General features: G+C 38.7%; 1 protein-coding gene across 2 annotated transcripts in view; it reads right to left on the reverse strand.

Annotated features, from left to right (window-relative positions):
- The window catches only part of SEPTIN3 (septin 3), a 743,127-nt gene that overhangs the window by 476,440 nt on the left and 247,444 nt on the right, over window positions 1-19,243 (reverse strand). For both annotated transcript variants that reach the window (XM_044075351.1, XM_044075343.1), the window contains one exon: window positions 15,483-16,658. In XM_044075351.1, coding sequence (XP_043931286.1) covers window positions 15,483-16,629 — 1,147 coding nt within the window. In that variant the 5' untranslated portion in view covers window positions 16,630-16,658. Of the gene's footprint in view, window positions 1-15,482; window positions 16,659-19,243 lie in introns of those variants that run through there.

Raw genomic sequence — 19,243 nt, forward strand, 5'->3', positions numbered from 1 at the left:
GTCCCAAACAAGATATAGAAAATGATGAAACCCAAACAGTCAGCAGGAGCCACCCAGCAGCAATTTCAAATAAAACCTACTTAAAAGATCAACTAATAATTGTACCATGAATCTGGACAAGTTATTGTCAGTTACAAAAAATGTGCAGTGTGTACAAAAACTGAATGAATAGCTAACTATTATTATACAGTAAGTATCATATATTTAAATTAAATAACGATCTAACAATCCGAAGTCCAAGCCTTTTATAATAGATGATACCCGTATTGGTACACTGATATGCACACCAAAAACAACTAGAAAAATTGTTAATGGCAACCACATGAATATGAAAAACAATTATAAATATTTCCACCCAACTTAGAAAGGTTTAAATGTGATGTAAATAATTTCCAGAAAATTTTTTAGTCTTGACAATATTAAATAAACCTTCATTAATATTGGGACTGTTCTATTGTAAGCCTGTCCAGTACTAAGCCTATGGATGAAAAAAGGCAAAGCCCAGAACTACTATAATCATATATAATTGACCCTGTTAGGCCTAATCAAATGTAAATATTAACAATTGTTGCAAACCATATAAAGTAAAACACATAACTTGCCATCCACGCTGAAAAATAAACTGATATGAAACAATAGTGCAGAAATAGACCATTTAAATAAGTCCATTCAGTTCAAGGATGTTTTAAACCCCAACAGCTTGGCAATGAACTTCAAGAAGCTGTCCATTAATCCTCAGTGATGTAAACGCACCACCACTAGTACCTTCAATGTTACACATCCACAAACATAATATTTCCAATGGCCCAAAAAAAGTTATTACAAACAATAGATGCAAACCCGTTAGTCCATTATAGTTGAAATCAGTTGTTTCGCCAAAATCAGAAACCGGGCTTGAAAGTACCTGGTTAGTGCTGAAAGAGACTTATTTCAACATTCCCAAAAGGAAAATAACAATCTATTAGTTTCCAGATCACATCAAAAAGCCGTTTTACAAAGGCAAAAACCAACAGCCATTCACAGGCATAACCAGCCATCCATGCTAACAAGTAAAATAATATGAAAAAATGCCAAAAACAGAACATATTAATATGTCCATTTAAGTAAAAAATGTTTAATCCCAACGACTTGGCGATGGGTTTCGAAAAGCTGTCCAATAATCCCAAATGATATTAATGCACCACCACTAGTACCTCTGATGTTCGACATCCTCATTTGCCAAAAACATGATGTTTCTGATAGCCCAAAGTTATTGCAAACCATAAATACACTCCTGTTTAGTTGTAATTGAAACAGTAGTCCCAATATGTAGAACCTGAAAGGTATAAATCCAAAAATAGAAAGTGCTTCTGCCAAAATCAAAAACTGGGCTAAACAGTACCTGTTGAGTGCTGGAAGAGTTTAATACCAACGCTTCAAAGGGAAATTACCTGTGTATTTGTTGCCCAATCTGCTAAGTCACGCTGACTATGCAGAAACCACCAAAACAAATCCAGCGTCCGTTTACGATGTAAGCAGAACGTGGAGGGAATAAATATACAAGAGCACTATAAATCAACCATGGGAGAAATAAATAAAACCATTATGTATGTAGTTGCAGATACGACCATGCAGCCTACATCAGATCCACAGGCCCCCAGCAGGAAACAGAGACAAGTGTAACTGCAAAACAGATCCTCCTGCATGAAAGGCAATTGCATGGCTCCACAAAGTAAGATACATCCAAAAAAAACGAGCCAGAAAACTGTGACCTGAAAAGATTTATTGATTAGTGCAGCATACCTACCTTGGTTGCATACCTGTTCTGTTGTCCTCACACATGCTGTTTTCCTTCCACTGCCGTTCTTCCTCAGCTTCACCTATTTCCTCTTGTTCCTGAGGTGTTAGGTCCCTGAGTGATTCCCTGAACTCTTGTGCTTTCTTTCCAGTCAAACTTCTAGGTGTTCTGCCTAGTCAGTGTTGCCCTTAGAGCCTTCAGTTGATTGTGGCAAACAGTTGTTTATACTTTGAGCCAAATGTTTCACTGGGGATGACTTTGCAGTCACTGATTCTACCCCAGTGCCCTTTTCTTCCTAGGAAGATGTCTTCATGAGTTGCATGTTGGCCACTCATGTATGTAATCTTGAGACTGTCTCTTGCTGAACCATGTGTTGGCCACCATCAAGCCATTTGCCAGATAAAAGTCTAGAGTGGCCTCTCCTTTTTTATTCCTGTTGCCTCTCCCACGTTAGCAACACCACAAGCATAGCTGGCTCAACCAGTACCCTGTATTAGTCTCAAGAACTAGTGCATACCCCATCAGCTCTTCAGGTGAAGAGCCAGCCAGATGTCCAGATGCATGACATGCCCACCCTCACCCTGCCATTCAGCTTCCTTTTCTACTGCCTGCCCTGACCCTCATTCCACACATTTAAGTGAGTAAAGAACTCATTTATTTTTTTAAACTGTAGCAAACTACTTACTACATACTGTAGATTGGAAGCTAGATAATGGTTAATGTGTTTACCTTGCAGACGCAGTGTAGAGGGTTTGATTCTCACATTTGAGAAGCCTGACTAAGTTTATAAAGGCCCCTAGGTTTATTAGCTAGTAAACAACTATAACACTAAATTGTGGTTGCAGTTGATGCTTCATTAAGCTGTTTAGGTGGGAAGTTGGTATAATGGTTAAGGTGTTTACCTTGCAGACACAAAGTACAAGGTTTGATTTTCACATGAGGTAATTGGTTATGCTTAAAGTGGCCCAGAAGGGCAGTTAGCCTAGTACTAATCTATGAACAAATGTAACAAACAGTTGCTACAGTTTATACCCTACCTGCATGAAGATCTATAGCTTTCAGGTTTGAGTGAAACAAATCTTTTAAACTGTTAAAAACTGCTTGCTATAAATGTAGCAAATAGTTGAAGAGTTTATACCCTGTCTGCCCTGAGAACTACTGCACTCAAGTTTGAGTTAAAAAAAAAAATAAAATCCTCGTTTAAACTGTTGCAAACAGTTGCTACAATTTATATCCTGAATAGAGCACTACAGCACTCAGGTTTGAGAGAAAAAAATATACATATATATTTTTTTACCTTTAAACTGAGCAACCTGCTTACTGCAATATAGCAAGAAATTGTTAAAGTTTAGAACACACATGGAGTGCTATAGTGCTCTTGTATGACTGCAAATGCAATACTGGATTTTAAAAGCTGGCATGGATTAAAGAGTAATTGGGATTAGCTGGTGGTGCCCCCCAACACTTTGCACCAGTGGCAGTTGTCCCTCTTGTCCTGCCCTCAGCTACATTCTTGGGTGAGTTTGAGGTAGAAGCACTCCACATGTTTTTGGCTAGAGACACAGGGAGAACATGCAAACTCCATACAGGCATTAGCTGAAGGTCAGGATCTAACCTTATACATGGTAGGTGAAGACCTTAACCATTATGTCATGTGGTCTTCAGTCTTAAATCAGGACTGAAAATAGAACCATTCCTCCAAAACAGGGACAGTTGAGAGGTCTGGTATGTTTATAGGTATATGCTAGGTGAATGAACACCAGAACCTTTATAAGCCTAGCCAAACAACCCAACCCGATTGTGTCCCTATCTATCATGGGCATTTCTTAGGAGATGCAGGTTAGTTAGGAAGTTTCTAAAAGTTATGTGTGGAGGGTATGTTAATTTGGGCACAGTTACTGTCTGTCTCTACCTATTAGAGAGAGAGAGAGTGTGTGTGTGTGTGTGTGTGTGTGTGTGTGTGTGTGTGTGTGTGTGTGTGTGTGTGTGTGTGTGTGTGTATGTTTGTGACTTTGTATGTGCGCGTGTGCTGGAACACAGCTGCAACAGGAGTAGCAGCACTGTGGAGAGATCTTACAGACACACCCAAGGCATCCACAGGAAATGTGTGTGCAGACCATACATGGCCTTAGTCACACTGTGAGGGTCGTCAAAGGCATCTTACAGGCCCCGCTCAGAGAAAGGAGTACTGCATGAATGTGAACAATGATCCATATCATACATGACTGTGCCATGAGTTCCACTCCCTCATGGACAGCTACATTTCACCCTCTTCCCCCAATCCAAATAGTGGCGTGGGAGTGTTGCACTACGTGTGCCTTACTGTGACCTTCCCCTTAACCAGTGGCCCTCATTACTAGAGAATGAGTTGGAATGGTCAACTGCAAATGTGCATAGCACTCTGCCTGTGTGCAATGGGAGACCTTGGTCATGCAAGCTGCCTAAAGAACATGTGTCTAATTTCACACATATAGGACATGCACTCCCACAGTTCACCACTCACACTTCTCCTAAAATACTTACCATCTCAGTAAAGACTGAGCTGTTGTTATCCACTCCTTTTATGATGGCCTTGTACATTTGCTGGACCATAGACATTAAGATAGCTAGCTCAGGTGAGGGAGGCACCTATTATATCTACAGCCACCAACACTACATCCACTCTTCCACATGCTCAGTACAACTTGCAGCAGTAAGGGGGGGTTATATTGCAGATGGACAAATCCTTTCACGGTTAGATCTGTACGGAACTTCTTTGTCCTTCAGTGTGTTCTTGTATGTCTGGGATGGGTTCCACAGACACAGAGGCCATGTCTACTAACCAGGGCAGGGATCTGAACCTCATACTTCCTGCATCCAACACTGACACCATTTCCACTGACTGTACTAAGGTTTGTTTGCCATCATTGTCAAAGTCAGAGTCATTAGACAGCATTATGTCCACAATGGAGGATCCTGATAAAATGTCAGCTGTAAGGATACCACAAGATAAAACCCACAATAAGTAAGACCCATCATCACTAAGTGATTCCCAGTGTGTGAATGAATACTACTGACTATAGCAGTAGGACTTAATAATTGCTACCTTACCTTGGACTGCTGGTCTTCTACTTAGAAGCCCTGATGTTCCTGTGAAGAGAAGAGCATGTAAGTCTCACTACACAACACAGTTACCCAGTATGTAGCTATGGGGTCATACATGATCTGCCCACACATTTCCTGTGGGTGCCCTGGACCTGTCTCAGAGATCTGACCACAGTTTTATAACATCTGTTGAGGCTGTGTCCTAGCAGACACACAATCACATGGCCAACAGAGATTCTTGGAAGGCAGTCAAGCTCTGTACTGATATCCAGGATTATATCATGGTCTCTTGATGGCTCAGATCTCCATGCAGAGAGGCAAGGAAATCTTCCATTTTTAATAATACTGGTCAGTAATGTGCCACCTCTCATCACCCTCAGTTGCTGTGCCAGGTGAGTGCCATGTGCTTTGGCAGCACTATTCATGTCAGAGGACCAGGATCTGATGAGCTCATACTTTCTTCCCTGTCAACCAATGACATTTATCAAATCCGACCAGGCACAGTTGTGAAAGGGTATCTGCAGGAATAGCTCATCCTCTGTATAAAATAACTTGCATTTCCTTTGCTTTCTATTTCTAGGTATCCTCCTGTGTAAGTAAAGGGAAAATGTGTGCGAGACTAGGCACATCAGTGGGTATCATACACCCACCCTGATAAAATCTATATCTGCTTCCTGTGTGTTACAGGCATTTGTCAGTAATAAATATCTTTGGGTTGTAACACACTTACATCTGCATGCCCTTGGACAGTGTTTTTTTTACCTCTAGAGCAGTGAGATCCCCAACCACTGAAAACTGGCAATGAGCAGATGCCTTGTCAAGGCTACAGTTTATGGCATCAAACAATGGCCTGTTTGAAGATTCCACAGCTGACTATCATCCCCATGCGATGTGTGCCAGTGACTGACCTTCCAGATGGAATGCCTTTGACAATGAAGGGTTGTAAACATACATGTCTAATTTGACTATATCATATCTCTCAACTGTACAGATTTCTGCAGAATGCCCAGATTTTTGCCTTATGTTTTTCATCTGTTCCTTATAAAATTTGTGGTTTTCTAGGAAAAATCACTAATGACTGAAGTCACTATATAATGATATACAATTGAGTTTCAGATTTCATATCATTCAGAAAATGCATGCTAACACAAATCCAGTTATTCTAGCAATCTTCTAAGTTTAGAAGAGCAGTATTTAAAATCTGTCCCTATTTTTGATCCTTTGCCCCCCCATTACTTTAGGCATTGTCTGGATTTTCTTGCACTAAGAGGTTGAGAGGTATGCTAAATATACAGAACTCAGTTAAGGGCAGATGTACTTCAGTGACACTGCAGATACGTCTTTAAGTAGGAGGAAGTTGTTTCTGCTCCAAAGTGTGAGTCAAACAGGGGGTCTATATAATATATGAGCGAATCTCACAAATTGCGAACGCTCACAACATCGAACGTGCTGGACCTTGAACTTCCTATTGTGGGGGACTGCACCCCCCCACACCCCCCACTAAATATATATTCCAACTCCGAGATCGCACTACAGTGAGGAAAGGGGCAAATATCCCATTCTTCATTGTACCGTGATCTCAGAAAAAGCACTTTGAGGTCTGGTACGTTCGATATTATGAGCATTCGCAATTTGTGCGATTCGCTCATATGATATAGACCCTCAAACAGGTACAAAGATACATGTACTTATGGCTACACTATTATTATCCTTTTTTTGGGGGGGGATATGTAACAATCTAATGCAGTTAGTGTCAAACAGCCAATGTACACATATGTAAGCTATTTCACAATCTCCCCTACACTTGTTGTTCATCTGTATTCATTCATGCTGATGGATCCAGAGTTACTATGTGCATAAAAGTGTCCTTAATTCCTCCTATCCTATAAAAAAGTTCAAAATAGATCTATGAAGTACAGGAATGAAATTATTCTGCTCATTGCCTACCTGTCATGAGGGTTTAGCTACCTGTACACAGCCTCATGCAACATAATCACGCACAGCTGTCACCTATATAATCACATTACTATTATGGTTAAAGTTGACAAGGCAACATATTAAAGCAAATACATGCCATAGAAATGTACTGTAGAACTGCTCATGGACTTGCACCCTTCTGTGGCAAGGTTACAGTTAAACACCTCATACTAGTCTACATGTATGCACCTCTAACATACAACATTAACAGACATTTTAATAAGCACAGAACATATGCAGTTTTAGCAAACATTTCATGTGAAGGAAGCAAATAATTACAACTTTTGAAGTGAGAACAAGTGTAACCTTTAGTAAAGTAACTTTCTCTTTCAGTTACACTAGCCTGGGAAGTTGCTTGACTGTAATCCTCCATATCACGATGGGGTTCAAGGCAGCTGCCAGGGTTTTCATCACATAAATTTGAGGCTTTTTGTGTGACAGTTATGTTAATTAACCACCGCCTAATGAATGTTATTGAATAGCAGTTTCAAATCTTTGTACCTGTGTTCCAAGTTATGTTGAGTCTCCCTCTGAGTCATGCACTCCCACAAGCACCTACAAAGGGTACTGAGCATGTGTGGGTTGTCAATGACCTTTATGAGGACATGAGAAAACTGTTAGTTTTGTAGCTTATTGATGTGCTAAAGAGCAAAACTGCTAGGCACACACTGACTACACATGCCATATTTCACACCTAACACCACCCTGCTATGTCAACATTTTGAGTGCTACAGGATGGTCACACCTGTATAGGCCATGGTATCAAATGCCATATGTTGTGTGACACATGCTTAAAACATAAATGGGCATAATTGTGACTCACCTGCCATAGCTATCTGGAATTACACCTGGCAAATAGCCATGTCTTCCAGGGGCACTGACTGTTGCAGGGTTCCCTGGTGGCTCAGCAAGGAAAGTTGCATTTTCCTTTATCTGCTGCATAAGAGCAACTGGGAGCACCTGACTGGGGACTCTTATGAGGACCCCCACTTTAAAATGGATGCCTGGTAGAGTTTTGCCAGAGTAATGCCTGATGCCACTGGCATTCCACACTCTGGTGAGCAGTGCAAGCACCAATATATTGACCTGAGGAGGCTTCTTCCAGATCTTCTGAGCTGGTAGGAAGAAGAGGTTTGAGTAAGAACACCTGAGGTGGGTTGTAAAGTATCTGCCTTGCATGGTCATAATGGTTGCCTGACTAATATTTGTGTTTATCATAGTTATACAAATTAATAACCTTTTCTGTTTCTTCTAGCTTGGGAGGCTATATTGGAGACCAGTCTTCTGTATCTGAGCTGAATGGAGATACTTTCCAGGCATAGGTTATATCACTTTATAGGCATAGGTTATATTACTTTATAGGCATAGGTTATATTACATCTTTTCATTTGGTAATTATAATTGCATTTACAGTGTCTTACTGTATTTGCTGTCTTTCAGAAGCATGCAAGAATGTGGCCCTCTGAAGGTAGTACTGCCTGTCTTAATGTGTGCAGAGGGCATGACCAGCACATTTCCTGATATTCTGTATATGAGCATAGTGTCATACAGCTTATCAGTATGTTTGACCTTTATACATGCTAGACTTAGACATGTTGCAGAGAATAACTATAGCATAATAGTGGTATACAGCATCCCTCTGGGATCAGCGTAGCAACTGTCTGATGCTAGGGCAGAATGAATTACTACTTAGCTCATCACAAGCTACCTGAGAGAGATGCAAATATTTATCTAAGGTGGAGGCAGCACTCTCGCAAAAAACTCAGTCTGTAAACACCGAACACCCACCCACAACACTCCTCACAAATACATGGACAATTATCATATGCTGAGGCTATAAAAAGTCATTGCTTTAGCTTCCATGGGGAAAACAAGACCAGGTTTCAGTGGAAATTAAATACCACATCCCAAACTGCTACATCCAAACTGAGTATCACCAGGAAAACAATTGCCCCAACCCAAATACGCTTAAACCCACCATTTATAACAATAATGTATTGGTGATTGGTAACTCCATAGTAATGCACAGAGACTCTACCTTCATAAGGCTGGATAAACACAGAGCAACAGTGTGTTATCTTTGCAGTGACAAGATGTCTGACGTCTCCTTGGCCCTAAAATGAGCAGATATGACTAAGACATGATGTTGATCCATGTATGTGTGTAAATGAGATGGTGCGCAAACCCAAAGGGAAATGCAGAGAGATATTTCCAAGCTTTCCATACATGTCACAAATGCAGAAAAGAGTCTGGCATTGCGTGGAATCCTACTTTTGCCAAGATACAAGGAAAAGATGATTGATTTCAGCAACTGCCTGAGTAACTGGTGTCATTTGAGGGGGATGAACTGCGGCATGAGATGAACTGCTGCATAGCTCCACTTGCTTTGCCAAGGACTGCTGTCACTTCTTATTCCAAGGCTTGTGCCCCATAGTGCAGTTTTATGCAGAGTCCAGCTAAGGAAGCTTCCAACATAAAATATAACAAACAAAGCACCAGACAATATCAATGTGGTGCTACTCAGTCCTAAGAGTCTAAATAACAAATAGCCTTACCTTGAAGCCCTTATACATTTGTGGCACATTCACGTGTGTGGAGTATTAATGAAACCTGGCTTATGAGTGCAGACAGAACTTCTCCCATTACCAAGGTTTTATAAACCTATCATACCTTTAGACCCAGAGGGAACTGTGATGGAGTATTCATATTTGTTAAAGACTCAAGTGAATCAACTCAGCTAAATAAAACCAACTATCAGATCATAGCATGTTACAGGATTATTTCAATGACCCCCATAGCCCATGCCCATCTCTTAAATACATTGGATGAACTTCATATACACAAAAATGCCTTCATCCTGGCAGTCTTCAACTACCTGTAAATAAACTAGGAGACCTATACCTCAAATATAGGTGAAGCCACTAAATTCCTCAATTTTATAAACAAGACTTCCCTGGATCAATTAGTTAAACAGCCCACTAAGGGTCAAACCATTCTGGACCCAGTCCTTCCAAATGTGATAGATATATGTACTATTCCACAAGTATACCCTTCCTCAGGCAATACTAACCACAAATTGGTAACCTTCTCTCTCAAAATTTCTAAACCAAATGAGACAAATATCACAATATTCAAACATTTTAAATGGAGAAAATTTCTGCAATTCTACAATGAGCTTTCTAACGTCAGATATAAATGAGCCCCTCAAACGATTGACACAACTAGTAGTTACGCAAATAAAATCTGTGATCAAGTAGAAAACTGAATAAACTTGTCAGTCTCTACAAAAATAAATAAAAAAGGAAGGAAAAAGCAAACTAGCCCGATGGGCCACATGCATAAATAAATAATACTGAGAAAAAAATCTCATTAGAATATATAGAAAAACTGAAGATCCACAAATCAAAGTTAACATCAAAAGATTTCCAAGGTAAAACACCATCAGGAAGACTTAGCCTTTCCGTGAACTTAGGCTGGCATTGGAAGTTGAGAATAATTACAAATCCTTCCTTCCTTATATCTAGATGCTATGGAATAACACCTAACATTACTCTAAAATCATTCAAAAATGTTACTACTTGGATGCAGTCAATGCAGCAAATATACTGGCAAACAAACTCAGTGGTAACTTCACTCCAGAGACATCTATACCAAACTCATATCTACCAAAGGACCTAAAACACTGTATCATCACAAAAAACATTTGTTAAAAGTATTTCCAAAATAAAAAATACATCCTCTCTGGGAGCTGATAATATACCTGACTGCCTGCTGGACAGCACTTAGTATGTGCTGGTGGACCTGCTCCTACAGCTGTTCAACCAGGGCTTATTCACTGGCTTTGTCCCTGAGGTTTGACACAGCAGTTGTGATGTCTCTTCACAAGGGCAACCCCAGTATAGATCCCAGTAATTACCTACCCAACAGCTTAATGAGGCTCTACTGCAAGATAATGGAGACTGTCACAAAAGGCATGAAAAACTACAATAAAAAATCTTGTGAAACTTGACCCACAGCAGTTTGGCTTTGCTGGGGGTAGATCCTATTTAATTAGTCTGGTAAATATTTTTGAGAGGATAACACAAACCATGGACAGTGGTCATACTATTCATACAGCATATCTCATCTTCCCCAAAGCATTTGATACTATACCACATTGGCACCATTATTGAAAAGCTAAATGTACTTCAAATCAGTCCCTATGCAGTTAGCTGAATAGCTAATTGTCCAGAGGACTGAACCCACACCATGAGGGTGGCAGGTACAGCATTAGAGAGCATGAAAGTAACCAGTGGAGTACCAGAGGGTTCCTTGCTAAGACATTTGCTATTTGGTATATACTTCTGTGATCTCCAAATCAAAATCAGGAACTCTGGTTAACCAAGTTTGCCAGTGATTGTAAATTGGGTGTTATACCTGAATCCCCTTCTGCTATGCAGAAGCTACAAACTGAACTTACACATATTTATAGTTGGTGCACTGATAATTGGCTAACAGTAAATTCAATATTGTTGCACTTAGCAAACACAATCTCTACCCAGCTTGTCTTATAGAAAAAAATTTCCAAAATGAAAATATAGTGAGATACCTTGGAACATGGGTAGATAAGTCTCTCTCCTTTGACTATCATGTTACAACAGTCAGATAATCCTATCTGGAACAGCTGATCATAAAAAGGTATTTCCTCCTGTATATTCTGCATTGATCAGGACCATCATAAAATACAATTCCTCCTTTAGAATGTATCTTAGTAAACATAGCAAGTAGTTAAATAGACCATACAGGTTCCTAACAAAAAATATCATGGGACTAAAAGACCTGAGCTATCAAAAGAGACTAGAGGCTTTATCCCTATATTTGGTGTACTACAGTATCCTTAGGAGTGATCTGTACCTTGCTTTCTGGGCCATTATGGATCCAGCATCCAAGAATTTTTATTTCTCTACAAATTAAACAGTCCTGCAAACAGTGGAGCCATAGATCTGAACATGCTTGTGCAAATAAACAAATCACAGTGGACAGAGAGATTTGTCACACAATGACTACCCCTTCTCTGGAACAACCCCCCCCCCCAGATCAGGCAACATAACAAATTATCTTCCAGTAAGATGTAATTAGGCAATTAGATGGGTGTTTACAAATTCACCCCAGGTATGATTTTCTTATCATTCCTTGAAAAAATGAGGTAAGGTCTAAGGTAGGTAATGGCTAATTGTAAATGGCTGCATGGCCCAGTTGCTTTGTACATTCTATGCTACTATGATTCAATAACTGCTGTCTCTAGGCATACCATAAGTCTTTCCTACAAGTTCCACAGCACATCTGTACATGCACATCAGGAATGCCTCTGTCCCACTTTTCAGATAGCATGCCCTAGCACAGAGGCAGATTTATAATACATGCAGGTAGTTGGCAGCACTATATTGATGTGTAGTTTTCTGCTGTAGTAGTATGTAGCCATTTGATATTCTACTTAGTATGTAATATATGCATGTCTTATGCATATGCCTTTTCCTCTCCTGTCCCCGTTCTTTGTTGCTGTCCTATTTTATTGATTATTTCCTGTTTATTTTATTTTTCTCCATTTATGTTTGTATTTTTACAGTAGCTGCCAAGGCATGGACATGGTATGCAGTCCTCCAGCAGGCCCAGTTATTCCCTGCATGTGCCCCACCTGTAACCGAGCCTGTCTCCCTGGTGGGTGCAGCAGAGGGCAAACAGAAGGCTACCTATTCTGTCCATTGTGTTGTTTCACCAGCTGGATGTGCCATTGTTCTCTGTGGTAGCCTGCTAGAGGTGAGGACTTTGTTACACATGGAGAATTGGTCGTGTGTGAGATGATAAACCAGGGCTAAAAGATCATATCAGCTGCCTTCAGAGTCCTCATGTGACTAACGGAGTCTCATTAGCAGTTGTCCCTACAATCACCACCACAAGTAGGGTTCAGTGGGCAAGGTCATCAGGGTGTTGTCTGACCTTCCCTAGGGTTTGTCACAGGCAGTGAGATACAGAAGGCCATACCCACCATAATCCCCAACCCTCCTCTGTTTGTTGTCCAATCCTGTCCGTTACTAGTGTTCTGCCTGTGTTTGTCTGAATCTAAAGCCACTGCCTTTACACACTCAGTGTAGCAGTATAGTCAGTCTTTGTCTCTGTTATATGTCTGTGCATGTGCCTCTACCTCTGACCCTCTCCATCTTAATATACCTTTGCCTTGCCTTACATTGTCCTCCAGCTTTCCTTCTTAAATCAAAACAAAAAAAAGGAGCACTTATCTCAAAAAAATGTATACCCTTCCTCCCTCATCAGACTTCCATTCTTAGCTTTCCTAAGTATGTTAATCTACTTCCTGCTCCTGTTTCCTACTGTCATACATATTCATTCCAGCCTTTATATTGTCAAAACAATTTTAATCATTGTAGTGTACTCTTTAAAGTTAGTACTTGTTTTTCCAAATCTATTTTTCTCATCATACTTTTAGCTGCCATTGTGGGATTTCCTCCTTCACTGAAAGTCCTGTGCTTGCATGAGAGGGTTTTCTAATCAGTAACAAACTGGGCTGTGAAGCTGTGAATTTCTACCTTTTTTAATTGATAATAAACCTTGGGCTACATTAAACTGTATTGCATTAGACATTTCGCAATCATGCCATGCGCGATTCTGGATCCAAGAAGCAGAGAATAAGTTGATATTATGATGAACAAAAGTACTGCAGACACTTCATGTGTATATGTACCTCAAATCTGCAGAAACAAAAGCTCACCTAAATTTAATGACACCATTTTACTTACAAAAACAGTATGGCATCATATGAATATGTCAACGTGGTAAGAAGTAAAACAGTTACAATGAAGTATCAGTGGCAATTATACTTAACGTGTACCCTGTCTTGTTTTGGAATTATCTTGAGTTGTTTATAATATGTTTTATACTCATATTTTGTTTATTATTTCTAAAAACAAGATGCATAAAAATTGCATGGCATCATGCAAAATGTCCCATTAGTGGCACAATGGGGAGGGGTTGACATAAGGGTCAAGGTCTTTACCTCAACGGATACAAAGCACAGGGTTTGACTCTGACCTCTGGTTATTAGTTAGGCTTGTAATAGTCTGTAGACTGTTAGCCCAGTATGAATCAATAAATCACAACAAACAAAATTGCTCCTGATACTCTTTGAGTAGCTTGTACAGTTTAAAAAATATTTAGCAAATTATTCATTTAAAATAAATATTGTGTGGCTTATTTTATTTAAAATAAATGTTGTGTGGCTTTATTTTATGGGAAAATTTAAACTCTGTGACATGTGATGTATTTTTAAACACATTTACAAAGATGTTTTGTGAAGAGTAACTCTACTTTTATATTTTTCTATCACTCTAAAGGAAATAATAATGCTTATGTGTTATACAGTTATACCACCTTCATTTTTGAGTAGTTACTTTACGTGTGTGTGCGCCATGATTCATATATCTGCCTATTATTATATTAGAAATTGTGCCTTTGCTTGAAACCAGAATCGCTGAATAATGATTTGTTTTGCACAGACTAACAAATCTGAGGTCACTCCTATCCTTTTCCTTAAAATACAGCATTGTCAGAGTTTGTTATACAGGAGTGAGACATGCAGGGTCTCTTCTCCATAGTGTATGGCTCATTTAACTTCTTATAATATTTCTATTATTATTATGTTGTTGTTGTTTTCAGGTTTAGCAGAATAGAATTTCTGTAAAATGGTTTTGATTAAAGAATCTTTGCTAAAACTGGATTAGATGACTCATATCACATCCACTGTATTTCTTCTATAGAATGTCTATAATTGGCACCTTAGTTTATTCCCCATATATTAACCACGACACCAATCATTTATTGTCTGCTGTTTGACTTTAATGTTTTATGCACCAGTATATGGAAACTTGCACTTTTCTTTATTCTGTATTTGGACTCTTCTAAGAGTTTGTCATAGTTAAGTTTTTGGTTTACTATCTATCAAATGAAATAGAAAGAACAGACTTATCCTGCTCTTTAAAGGGGTATAGATGATTTCTCTGTCATTATGATGCTCAATATTTGAGCCTGTTATGTGATATTAGGTAACATTAATTAGGAGTGAAAAATGAGAAGCTTGTTTTCCATATAAACAGTAGTTCATTCAATCTCATAGTGTTTTTAACAAACAGTTCAATGCTAGAATCAAGACTAAAACAAAATCTTAATAAAATGGATTCTGACAATATAATGAGTATAGATGACAAGATGATAAAGGAATCCTCGTTTACTTGGTATAATTTAAATTAAATTAATTTTTTACAGTTCACATTTCATTAAATCAAAGGGGACTGCTCTGAACTTTGATATGTTGCTTGGGTTTCACCTGTACTTTAAACCAAAGTGAGTATTTCCACATTGCTCTTTGTTAATCATTCATGCATTGCAAACTTCTGATGGAAACACATCTATATCTAAATGAATAACATTTCTCTGACAGGTCACTAAAGCCACCACAATAAAGGATCAAGGATTATGCAGTTTGACTATTTTCTGTTGTTACACATATATCGAGAGCTGTTAAATGCATTTCAGAAATGAGGCCTACATTGTTATTCTGACTTAAAATACAGAGGTTCATCTAGTTCCAGCTTACCTCGCACCCAGCTGGTATCTGTTGTCATGGGGACTGGTTTGTCCGAGCTCTGGAATGCCAACAGTGAGGAGCTGCCATGATGCCTTTCTGCTCTGGAAATGTCATTGTCATAACACAGAAGGTCACCTGAAGATGCTGGAGTCCAGTACAACTCTACACTATTCACAAATGTGGCTTGATTTAATGTGCTATCTTCATTCTTGTTAAATGCCATTTCATTGCCATTAAGTAATGTCTCTGGTACTTTATTTTCTGTTCCCTCTGATTGAATTTGAGATTCAGGTGGAATAGCTGATGCAGAACTTAGAACTGCAGTTGAAAATGTCATAAGACAGTGGTGAGGAGATGGACATCCTTGTAACAAGTATGGGACTTCATTAGGTTCTTGTGTTTTGGTTTGAGTTACTGAACCATTTTGGTTATCAGCATCCTGAGTATTTTCAGTGAAGGACTCAGTATTGGCTGTTGTTGGCCTTTCCTGAAATTCATGGCTTAGATTTGAAACTAGAGAAGTTGTGATAGGTTGTTGTGTAATAACCGTGAAATCAGTTTTTTTCTGGTTCTCATATTCTTCATTTCTTATGACCTTAATGGTGGAAAGCTGTTTTTTCGGTAGATAAGAACTTGGGTATTGCCTTATGGAAGGGATCAAGCTAGGATGCTGATTTTCCACCTCTGCAGCTGAAAAGGAATTGAACTTTGTTTTATGTTGCAGAAATGCTGTACTGTTATTTAAGTTATGGGCTGAAGATGCAATATGCTTTGAAGTGGTTTTGAAAATATCAGAGCCTGAAGATATCAGATCATGTTTAACGTTGTCTGACTCTTTATGATCTTTAAATTTGACTCTACAACTTGATGTTATCTTGCTTTTAAAAACTGGAATTTGAGACATGGTGTTCAAACCACCTGCTTGGTGAGTATTAGTAGGAAAGTGACTGACAGTATTATTGAAGGAATGAACCTGAATTTTTCTTTTCACGATTGGACTAAGAGGGATTGAATGAGTTCCATCAGTGTAGACAGATTTAGTTAGAGGATGGTTAGATGACTGCTTAGCTTTTATGGATGTAGGTAACCGATGCAGGTCTGGGCTCAAAGATTGCTTCTTTATGTCATTGCAGATATAACCAAAACGCATTTCCATGTCTTTGGCTGTACCACTGCAATTTCTTCCTGCAAAATAAACACAGGTTTGGTTTCGTTGGGTTAATTATAACATTTTGTGCATGTAGTTTAGTGAATATAATCATATAAGTAAAACTGTTGTGAATATAAACCTGGGTTTATTATACTGTTGATTCTTAAGAGTTCAAGCTGAAGGAAGACAGAGATCTCATATCTTTGTCCCTGAGACTAACCAAAATATGTAAAAATGTACCTGACCCTTTGGAATAAAGGGAAAAAAAACCCTGATTGAGACTGGAAAGAACTGGGTAGCAGAAGGTAGGAATGACCAACTTTTACTAATTTGCCCATCTTAGGAGGAAGGAGATGGTAAACCCAGTTTAGCAAATTATTTCCATTCAAGAGAAGGCTTATACATTCACAATAGACATAGGACCAGGGGATATGGGCTTTGCTCAAGTTAGCCACTAGCTATGTGATTAAGCCCACTTAAGAGACAACCCAACAGCTACATGCAAGACATTTTACATGATTAATTCTCTCTCACAGGGTGCAGCAGGACCAGTTAATAATAAAGCCTGATAGCAGGCAGCATAAAGTAAAAACAAGTATGCAAGAATATAGGTGACACTTTTTTCAAAACTGGCCATTTATTCAGGAACAAGCAGAAAAATAATGCTTGCAAATCAAACTCTAATGCCTTAAGCACGTTTCATTATGTAGTTGCAGCACAGATAAGTATAATCCAAAAAAAATTAACCTTCTTTATATTTGACAACATGATACTGCATTGCTTTCACTATGATCAAGTTACAGAGTCTCTGTAAAATGTTAATGTTGCTCAGAGTTTTCTTATTTGATTACATTTCATTATATACAACTGGTCTGGGTGATGTAGACTGCTTTATCTTTGTCCTATCAATTTTTATCTTCTTAGCTCCAAATTCCCTGACTTGAAGCTCTCCAAAGCAAATGCTTACTAAATGAATACTGTTTCATATTACATAAGTAAACCATTTCAAAGTGTTTAGTAAAGTATAACTTTTTATCTTATAAGCCAAGACCATTTTCAGAGGAGGCTGCAGTGATTAAACCTCTAAAAATTAATTGAATGGAAACAGAAATAATATAATAGTTACATTATTAGTCAATATAGTCATCAATAACATCCTAATTAGCATAATCAATCACAGGTCATTGAAAATTATGGGATATAGTTAACATGCATTAATTATTATCTGTATCAAGAAAACATACTGGAAAAGAGTATTTTATAGACAAATTAAATATACATATAACAGCATCAAAATATTTATCACAGCATTGTTTGAATTTTAAGTAATATACACAAAACTACCGATAACGGAGAATAGACCAGTAGTGGTGTTTTTTTGTAGACAGTTGTTAACTAATTGGTTAGTAAATGAGAGAGAAGTCTTGGCATCGACATGCAAACCGTGAACTGGGAAAAGAATATTTGAAAATTCCTGGATTGATGATAAAAATGGTGAAAAGAGGCAAGAGAGAAAGGTATGGGATAAGAAGTAGAAGATTTCTAACAGTGTGAAGCAAAAAAAAAAAAAGAAAGACACAAACAGGTTAAGGAAAAACAAAGAAAAGAAGTAGGGAGGGGACCATCATAAAGGAGCTCAAACATTGAACAAAAGTGATGAAAGTGGGACAACGGTATTCAGTATTCTTCAAGTACTGTGGGGCTAGCCTCTTTGTTCTAGGAGACAGCAGAGTTTAGAAACACACAGTAATAGTAATAGTATTAGAACAGATCTCTTTGCAAAGGTAAAAGCAATTGTCAATACATTGAGATTCTGTAATCTTTTTAATCTCAGATTTGATATAGTTCTTATCTTAATATGTAAGAAAATTCTAGACTCAAAATTTATAGACATTAAAAACAGAATACCAGCTATGGGATTATTACTTCTACCCTAGAGTGTTCAAGACCACTGTCTGGATCTTAGCTTCAGTGTGCTCCATGATCTAGATCAATATGTCTCTCTGAGCTTTCATAATTTTCTCACAGGGTCACCAAACATTTTTAAGTTTTTATCAATAGTAGAAGGGACTCAAGGAATAGCTGTGATATCACAGGAGTGCACAATAACACCATGTGTTTACACTGTAGTAGGACAGCTTCATGGCATTTGTGATGCCCCACCACTGGATCAATAATTAAGGAGCCTCAATCCTTACCACTGGCAACAGTGGGGGATGTACACTGGGAGGATGACAGATACCTACACAGTATTTCCAGGTACAGCTCTCTGCATTAAGTGCAATTCCCCTTAAAAGCACACAGAGACCACAGTCAGTCTGGGGCTGATTTCTCCTTCTTTCTCCAGATCCCCAGTAAGACTTCCCACTGGCACAGCTACAGAGTTGAGATCTCTGCTGAGTGGCCAAGCCAAGACCTCCAGCACCCTCTCTGATACACACTCTCCTTGAGATTTGATTTACACACACACACACACACACACACACACACACACACACACACACACACACACACACACACACACACACACACACACACACACACACACCTGGGAAAGGCTGGCACAGGTTTCCTAGCTGTTTCTTCTTTTGCCTAGACTATAAGGTAATTATCACTGCCA

The sequence above is a fragment of the Protopterus annectens genome, chromosome 1.part1 (genome assembly GCF_019279795.1).
Source record: "Protopterus annectens isolate FY-2018-M chromosome 1.part1, PAN1.0, whole genome shotgun sequence".
Classification (NCBI taxonomy): domain Eukaryota; kingdom Metazoa; phylum Chordata; order Ceratodontiformes; family Protopteridae; genus Protopterus; species Protopterus annectens.